The 10,000-nt window shown below is 42.4% G+C and overlaps 1 protein-coding gene across 6 annotated transcripts in view; it reads right to left on the bottom strand.

The window, feature by feature from the left end:
- Positions 1-10,000, bottom strand: part of LOC112242781 (disks large homolog 4-like) — a 118,184-nt gene that overhangs the window by 69,869 nt on the left and 38,315 nt on the right. The window contains exon 1 of one of the 6 annotated variants that reach the window (XM_042327961.1): positions 4,852-4,956. The exons of the other annotated variants lie outside the window; for them this stretch is intronic. Within the exon in view, the coding sequence (XP_042183895.1) occupies positions 4,852-4,854 (3 nt within the window). The 5' untranslated portion in view covers positions 4,855-4,956. Of the gene's footprint in view, positions 1-4,851; positions 4,957-10,000 lie in introns of those variants that run through there. 6 annotated transcript variants of the gene reach the window in all.

Genomic DNA, 10,000 nt, shown 5'->3' with positions numbered 1-10,000 from the left:
CAACTGTCATAATAGCCCCGAACACTGAGGAGCAGAACTACAGTACAACTGTCATAATGGCCTAGAACACTGAGGAGCAGGACTACAGTACAACTGTCATAATGGCCTAGAACACTGAGGAGCAGAACTACAGTACAACTGTCATAATGGCCCAGAACACTGAGGAGCAGAACTACAGTACAACTGTCATAATGGCCTAGAACACTGAGGAGCAGAACTACAGTAGGACTACAGTACAACTGTCATAATGGCCTAGAACACTGAGGAGCAGAACTACAGTACAACTGTCATAATGGCCCAGATCACTGAGGAGCAGAACTACAGTACAACTGTCATAATGGCCTAGAACACTGAGGAGCAGAACTACAGTACAACTGTCATAATGGCCCAGAACACTGAGGAGCAGAACTACAGTACAACTGTCATAATGGCCTAGAACACTGAGGAGCAGAACTACAGTACAACTGTCATAATGGCCCAGAACACTGAGGAGCAGAACTACAGTACAACTGTCATAATGGCCCAGAACACTGAGAACACTGTCATAATGGCCTAGAACACTGAACAGAACTACAGTACAACTGTCATAATGGCCTACACTGAGGAGCAGAACTGTCATAATGGCCTAGAACACTGAGGAGCAGAACTACAGTACAACTGTCATAATGGCCCAGAACACTGAGGAGCAGAACTACAGTACAACTGTCATAATGGCCCAGAACACTGAGGAGCAGAACTACAGTACAACTGTCATAATGGCCCAGAACACTGAGGAGCAGAACTACAGTACAACTGTCATAATGGCCTAGAACACTGAGGAGCAGAACTACAGTACAACTGTCATAATGGCCCAGAACACTGAGGAGCAGAACTACAGTACAACTGTCATAATGGCCCAGAACACTCTTGTATTAAAGAAAGAACACTGAACTAACTAACAAAACAACAAAACAAACCGTGAAGCTGTTCGAAGAGTACAGACAGGCAACTAAACATAGAACAAGAACCCACAAACAATCAAACCCCCAATCATATGATAAACAGCTGCCTCTGATTGGGAACCATACCAGGCCACCATAGACATACATATTACCTGGACCTACAAAACCCCTAGACATACAAAAACCCTAGACAATACAAAAACCCTAGACAATACAAAAACTAGCATACCCACCCTCATCACACCCTGACCTAACCAAAATATAAAGAAAACAGGGATATCTATGGTCAGAGTGTGACAGTATCCCGCCCCCCCCCAAAGGTGCGGACTCCCAGCCGCGAACCTGAACCTTTCAGGGAGGGTCTGGGTGGGCATCTACCCTCAGTGGTGGCTCTGGTTCTGGACACCGCCCCCCCTCACTGATCACTCCGTCTTTGTAGAACCAGACCATGGATCATCGCCGGAGGCTCTGGACTGGGGACCTTCGCCGGAGACCCCGGGCTGGGCACCGTCGCCGGAGACCCCGGGCTGGGGACCTTCGCCAGAGACCCCTGGCTGGGGACCTTCGCCGGAGACTCAGGACTGGGGACCGTCGCCGGAGACCCCGGGCTGGGGACCGTCGCCGGAGACCCCGGGCTGGGGACCGTCGCCGGAGACCCAGGACTGGGGATTGTTGCGGGAGGCTCTGGCCTGGGGATTGTCACTGGCGGCTCCGGACTGGGGATCGTCGCTGGAGGCTCCGGACTGTGGCCAGTCGTTTGGGGTTCTGGACTGAGGCCCGTCGTTGGAGGTTCCGGACTGAGGCCCGTCGTTGGAGGTTCCGGACTGTGGCCCGTCGTTGGAGGTTCCGGACTGTGGCCCGTCGTTGGAGGTTCCGGACTGTGGCCCATCGTTGGAGCTAGTAGTACATGATGTTACCCCAAAGCTAGTAGTACATGATGTTACCGTAAATCTAGTGGTACATGATGTTACCGTAAAGCTAGTAGTACATGATGTTACCGTAAAGCTAGTAGTACATGATGTTACCGTAAAGCTAGTAGTACAGACTGTTACCGTAAAGCTAGCAGTACAGACTGTTTATGTAAAGTTAGTAGTACATAATGTTACCGTAAAGCTAGCAGTACAGACTGTTAATGTCAAGTTAGTAGTACATAATGTTACCGTAAAGCTAGTAGTACAGACTGTTATCGTAAACCTAGCAGTAAAGACTGTTACCGTAAAGCTGGTAGTACAGAATGTTACCGTAAAGCTAGTAGTACAGACTGTTACCATAAAGCTAGTATTACAGACTGTTAATGTAAAGCTAGCATTACATGATGTTACCGTAAAGCTAGTATTACTGACTGTTACCGTAAAGCTAGTATTACAGACTGTTAATGTAAATCTAGCAGTACATGATGTTACAGTTTAGCTAGTAGTACATAATGTTACTGTAAAGCTAGTAGTACATGATGTTACAGTAAAGCTAGCAGTACAGAATGTTACTGTAAAGCTAGTAGTACAGACTGTTAATGTAAAGTTAGTAGTACAGACTGTTACCGTAAAGCTAGCAGTACAGACTGTAAATGTAAAGCTAGCAGTACATGATGTTACAGTTTAGCTAGTAGTACATAATGTTACTGTAAAGCTAGTAGTACAGACTGTTAATGTAAAGATATTAGTACATGATGTTACCGTAAAGCTAGCAGTACAGACTGTTACTGTAAAGCTAGTAGTACAGACTGTTAATATAAAGCTAGTAGTACAGACTGTTAATGTAAAGATATTAGTACATGATGTTACCGTAAAGCTAGCAGTACAGACTGTAAATGTAAAGCTAGTAGTACAGACTGTTAATGTAAAGTTAGTAGTACAGACTGTTACTGTAAAGCTAGTAGTACAGACTGTTACTGTAAAGCTAGTAGTACAGACTGTTAATGTAAAGTTAGTAGTACAGACTGTTACCGTAAAGCTAGCAGTACAGACTGTAAATGTAAAGCTAGCAGTACATGATGTTACAGTTTAGCTAGTAGTACATAATGTTACTGTAAAGCTAGTAGTACAGACTGTTAATGTAAAGCTAGCAGTACATGATGTTACAGTTTAGCTAGTAGTACATAATGTTACCGTAAAGCCAGTATTACAGACTGTGAATGTTAAGCTAGTCGTACATGATGTTACCGTAAAGCTAGTCGTACATGATGTTACCGTAAAGCTAGTAGTACATGATGTTACCGTAAAGCTAGTAGTACATGATGTTACCGTAAACCTAGTAGTGCATGATGTTACCATAAAGCTAGTAGTACATGATGTTACCGTAAAGCTAGTATTACATGATGTTACTGTAAAGCTAGTAGTACAAGATGTTACCGTAAAGCTAGCAGTACAGAATGTAAAGATAGCAGTACAGACTGTTAATATAAAGCTAGTAATACAGACTGTTAATGTAAAGATATTAGTACATGATGTTACCGTAAAGCTAGCAGTACAGACTGTTAATGTAAAGTTAGTAGTACATGATGTTACCGTAAAGCTAGTAGTACAGACTGTTACTGTAAAGCTAGTAGTACAGACTGTTAATGTAAAGTTAGTAGTACAGACTGTTACCGTAAAGCTAGCAGTACAGACTGTAAATGTAAAGCTAGCAGTACATGATGTTACAGTTTAGCTAGTAGTACATAATGTTACTGTAAAGCTAGTAGTACAGACTGTTAATGTAAAGCTAGCAGTACATGATGTTACAGTTTAACTAGTAGTACATAATGTTACTGTAAAGCTAGTAGTACAGACTGTTAATGTAAAGCTAGCAGTACATGATGTTACAGTTTAGCTAGTAGTACATAATGTTACCGTAAAGCTAGTATTACAGACTGTGAATGTTAAGCTAGTAGTACATGATGGTACCGTAAAGCTAGTAGTACATGATGTTACCGTAAAGCTAGTAGTACATGATGTTACCATAAAGCTAGTAGTACATGAGGTTACAGTAAAGCTAGTAGTACACTATTTTACCATAAAGCTAGTAGTACATGATGTTACCGTAAAGCTAGTAGTACATGATGTTACCGTAAACCTAGTAGTGCATGATGTTACCATAAAGCTAGTAGTACATGATGTTACCGTAAAGCTAGTGAAACATGATGTTACTGTAAGGCTAGTAGTACAAGATGTTACCGTACAGCTAGTAGTACATGATGTTACCGTAAAGCTAGTCGTACATGATGTTACTGTAAAGCTAGTAGTACAGACTGTTAATGTAAAGCTAGCAGTACATGATGTTACAGTTTAGCTAGTAGTACATAATGTTACCGTAAAGCTACTATTACAGACTGTGAATGTTAAGCTAGTAGTACATGATGTTACCGTAAAGCTAGTGGTACATGATGTTACCGTAAAGCTAGTAGTACATGATGTTACCTTAAAGCTAGTAGGTCATAATGTTACAGTAAAGTTAGTGGTACATGATGTTACCGTAAAGCTAGTAGTATATGATGTTACCGTAAAGCTAGTAGTACATGATGTTACCGTAAAGCTAGTAGTACAGAATGTTACCGTAAAGCTAGTGGTACATGATGTTACTGTAAAGCGAGTAGTACATTATGTTACCGTAAAGCTAGTGGTACATGATGTTACCGTAAAGCTAGTAGTACATGATGTTACCGTAACGCTAGTAGTACAGAATGTTACCGTAAAGCTAGTAGTACACACACAGCTGAATCCAGCAGGAAATGAGCGATGTGGTGCGGAATGAAAGGTAGAGAGAAAAATGAAAGAGAGGATGGGAGAAGGGGTATTAACCCCCTCTCACACACAAACATGCAGAGACACACACACACACACACACATTATGCAGACACACACACGATGTGCAAACATGATGCACGAACACACACAAACCCATGCAGTTAAAAGGAAAGCAGCATCACTCTTACCATCTCTCTCTCTCTCTTCTATGGTCCCTCCTTCTCTAGCTTTTCCCTAGACTGAAGGTCATCTAGCTACAGACTGTCCCAATTCTCTCTCTCCCTCTTTTCTCTCAGTCTCCTTCTCTCCCTCTTTCCTCTCTCTCTCTCACTCCCTCGTTCCTCTCTTTCCTCTCTCTCTCTCTCTCTCTTTCCTGAATCTCTTTATTTTCCTTCCTGTTGTAAATGTCTTCTCCTTGCATTACAGAATCAAAAGTCAGGAATGAATTTAGACACACACAGAGAACATACACAGAGAAACTGTGGTAGAGACTGTTGTGTATGTGTCTCTCCCTGGTGGTGGGAATCATTACCTCTTTAACACCACAGTATCTCCCTACATCCTTCGTGTTATACTGCCAGCTACTGTAAGTCCTGATATAATACTACTGTAACACCCTACAGCCTTCCTGTTATACTGCCAGCTACAGCTACGGTAAGTCCTGTTATAATACTACTGTAACTCCCAACAGCCTTCCTGTTATACTGCCAGCTACAGTAAGTCCTGATATAATACTACTGTAACTCCCTACAGCCTTCCTGTTATACTGCCAGCTACAGCTACGGTAAGTCCTGTTATAATACTACTGTAACTCCCTACAGCCTTCCTGTTATACTGCCAGCTACAGCTACGGTAAGTCCTGTTATAATACTACTGTAACTTCCTACAGCCTTCCTGTTATACTGCCAGCTACAGCTACGGTTTGTCCTGTTATAATACTACTGTAACTCCCTACAGCCTTCCTGTTATACTGCCAGCTACAGCAAGTCCTGATATAATACTACTGTAACTCCCTACAGCCTTCCTGTCATACTGCCAGCTACAGCTACGGTAAGTCCTGATATTATACTACTGTAACTCCCAACAGCCTTCCTGTTATACTGACAGCTACAGCTATGGTAAGTCCTGATATAATACTACTGTAACTCCCTACAGCCTTCCTGTTATACTGCCAGCTACAGCAAGTCCTGATATAATACTACTGTAACTCCCTACAGCCTTCCTGTTATACTGCCAGCTACTGTAAGTCCTGTTATAATACTACTGTAACACCCTACAGCGTTCCTATTAAACTGCCAGCTACAGCTACAGTAAGTCCTGTTGTAATACTACATTAACTCTCTACAGCCTTCCTGTTATACTGCCAGCTACTGTAAGTCCTGTTATAATACTACTGTAACTACCTACAGCCTTCCTGTTATACTGCCAGCTACAGCTACGGTAAGTCCTGTTATAATACTACTGTAACTCCCTACAGCCTTCCTGTTATACTGCCAGCTACAGCAAGTCCTGATATAATACTACTGTAACTCCCTACAGCCTTCCTGTTATACTGCCAGCTACAGCTACGGTAAGTCCTGATATCATACTACTGTAACTCCCTACAGCCTTCCTGTTATACTGCCAGCTACAGTAAGTCCCGTTGTAATACTACAGTAACTCTCTACAGCCTTCCTGTTAAACTGCCAGCTACAGTAAGTCCTGTTATAATACTACTGTAAGTCCCTACAGCCTTCCTGTTATACTGCCAGCTACTGTAAGTCCTGTTATAATACTACTGTAACTACCTACAGCCTTCCTGTTATACTGCCAGCTACAGCTATGGTAAGTCCTGTTATAATACTACTGTAACTCCCTAGAGCCTTCCTGTTATACTGCCAGCTACAGTATTCCTGTTATAATACTACTTTAACTCCCTACAGCCTTCCTGTTATACTGCCAGCTACAGTAAGTCCTGTTATAATACTACTGTAACTCCCTGCAGCCTTCCTGTTATACTGCCAGCTACTGTAAGTCCTGTTATAATACTACTGTAACTACCTACAGCCTTCCTGTTATACTGCCAGCTACAGCTACGGTAAGTCCTGTCATAATACTACTGTAAATCCCTACAGCCTTCCTGTTATACTGCCAGCTTCAGCTACGGTAAGTCCTGTTATAATACTAATGTAAACCCTACAGCCTTCTTGTTATACTGCCAGCTACAGCTACGGTAAGTCCTGATATTATACTACTGTAACTCCCAACAGCCTTCCTGTTATACTGCCAGCTACAGCTACGGTTTGTCCTGTTATAATACTACTGTAACTCCCTACAGCCTTTCTGTTATACTGCCAGCTACAGCAAGTCCTGATATAATACGACTGTAACTCCCTACAGCCTTCCTGTTATACTGCCAGCTACAGCAAGTCCTGATATTATACTACTGTATCTCCCAACAGCCTTCCTGTTATACTGCCAGCTACAGCTATGGTAAGTCCTGATATAATACTACTGTAACTCCCTGCAGCCTTCCTGTTATACTGCCAGCTACTGTAAGTCCTGTTATAATACTACTGTAACACCCTACAGCCTTCCTGTTAAACTGCCAGCTACAGCTACAGTAAGGCCTGTTATAATACTACTGTAACTCCCTACAGCCTTCCTGTTATACTGCCAGCTACTGTAAGTCCTGTTATAATAATACTACTATAATACTACTGTAACACCCTACAGCCTTCCTGTTAAACTGCCAGCTACAGCTACAGTAAGGCCTGTTATAATACTATAATACTTATAATAATAATTATAATACTACTGTAACTCCCAGCCTCACAGCCTTCCTGTTATACTGCCAGCTACAGCTAGGGTAAGTCCTGTTATAATACTACTGTAACTCCCTACAGCCTTCCTGTTATACTGCCAGCTACAGCTACGGTAAGTCCTGATTTTATACTACTGTAACTCCCAACAGCCTTCCTGTTATACTGCCAGCTACAGCTACGGTAAGTCCTGTTATAATACTACTGTAACTCCCTACAGCCTTCCTGTTATACTGCCAGCTACAGTAAGTCCTGTTGTAATACTACAGTAACTCTCTACAGCCTTCCTGTTAAACTGCCAGCTACAGTAAGTCCTGTTATAATACTACTGTAACTCCCTACAGCCTTCCTGTTATACTGCCAGCTACTGTAAGTCCTGTTATAATACTACTGTAACTACCTACAGCCTTCCTGTTATACTGCCAGCTACAGCTACGGTAAGTCCTGTTATAATACTACTGTAACTCCCTAGAGCCTTCCTGTTATACTGCCAGCTACAGTAAGTCCTGTTATAATACTACTGTAACTCCCTACAGCCTTCCTGTTATACTGCCAGCTACAGTAAGTCCTGTTATAATACTACTGTAACTCCCTACAGCCTTCCTGTTATACTGCCAGCTACAGTAAGTCCTGTTATAATACTACTGTAACTCCCTACAGCCTTCCTGTTATACTGCCAGCTACTGTAAGTCCTGTTATAATACTACTGTAACACCCTACAGCCTTCCTGTTAAACTGCCAGCTACAGCTACAGTAAGGCCTGTTATAATACTACTGTAACTCCCTACAGCCTTCCTGTTATACTGCCAGCTACAGCTAGGGTAAGTCCTGTTATAATACTACTGTAACTCCCTACAGCCTTCCTGTTATACTGCCAGCTACAGCAAGTCCTGATATAATACTACTGTAACTCCCTACAGCCTTCCTGTTATACTGCCAGCTACAGCTACGGTAAGTCCTGATATTATACTACTGTAACTCCCAACAGCCTTCCTGTTATACTGACAGCTACAGCTACGGTAAGTCCTGTTATAATACTACTGTAACTCCGTACAGCCTTACTGTTATTCTGTCAGCTACGGTAAGTCCTGGTATAATACCACTGTAACTCCCTACAGCCTTACTGTTATACTGCCAGCTACAGCTACGGTAAGTCCTGTTATAATACTACTGTAACTCCGTACAGCCTTCCTGTTATTCTGTCAGCTACGGTAAGTCCTGGTATAATACTACTGTAACTCCCTACAGCCTTACTGTTATACTGCCAGCTACAGCTACGGTAAGTCCTGTTATAATACTACTGTAACTCCCTACAGCCTTCCTGTTATACTGACAGCTACAGTAAGTCCCGTTGTAATACTACAGTAACTCTCTACAGCCTTCCTGTTAAACTGCCAGCTACAGTAAGTCCTGTTATAATACTACTGTAACTCCCTACAGCCTTCCTGTTATGCTGCCAGCTACAGTAAGTCCTGTTATAATACTACTGTAACTCCCTAGAGCCTTCCTGTTATACTGCCAGCTACAGTAAGTCCTGTTATAATACTACTGTAACTCCCTGCAGCCTTCCTGTTATACTGCCAGCTACTGTAAGTCCTGTTATAATACTACTGTAACTACCTACAGCCTTCCTGTTATACTGCCAGCTACAGTAAGTCCTGTTGTAATTCTACAGTAACTCTCTACAGCCTTCCTGTTAAACTGCCACCTACGGTAAGTCCTGTTATAATACTACTGTAACTACCTACAGCCTTCCTGTTATACTGCCAGCTACAGCTACGGTAAGTCCTGTCATAATACTACTGTAAATCCCTACAGCCTTCCTGTTATACTGCCAGCTTCAGCTACGGTAAGTCCTGTTATAATACTAATGTAAACCCTACAGCCTTCCTGTTATACTGCCAGCTACAGCTACGGTAAGTCCTGATATTATACTACTGTAACTCCCAACAGCCTTCCTGTTATACTGCCAGCTACAGCTACGGTTTGTCCTGTTATAATACTACTGTAACTCCCTACAGCCTTCCTGTTATACTGCCAGCTATAGTAAGTCCTCTTATAATACTTCTGTAACTCCCTACAGCCTTCCTGTTATTCTGTCAGCTATGGTTAGTCCTGTTACAATACTACTGTAACTCCCTACAGCCTTCCTGTTATACTGCCAGCTACAGTAAGTCCTGTTATAATGCTACTGTAACTCCCTAGAGCCTTCCTGTTATACTGCCAGCTACAGCTACGGTAAGTCCTCTTATAATACTACTGTAACTCCCTACAGCCTTCCTGTTATTCTGTCAGCTACGGTAAGTCCTGGTATAATACTACTGTAACTCCCTACAGCCTTACTGTTATACTGCCAGCTACAGCTACGGTAAGTCCTGTTATAATACTACTGTAACTCCCTACAGCCTTCCTGTTATACTGCCAGCTACAGTAAGTCCTGTTATAATACTACTGTAACTCCCTACAGCCTTCCTGTTATACTGCCAGCTACTGTAAGTCCTGTTATAATACTACTGTAACACCCTACAGCCTTCCT

This window comes from Oncorhynchus tshawytscha, linkage group LG10, assembly GCF_018296145.1.
Source record: "Oncorhynchus tshawytscha isolate Ot180627B linkage group LG10, Otsh_v2.0, whole genome shotgun sequence".
NCBI classification, from domain to species: domain Eukaryota; kingdom Metazoa; phylum Chordata; class Actinopteri; order Salmoniformes; family Salmonidae; genus Oncorhynchus; species Oncorhynchus tshawytscha.
This window is presented reverse-complemented; position numbering and strand designations above follow the sequence as displayed.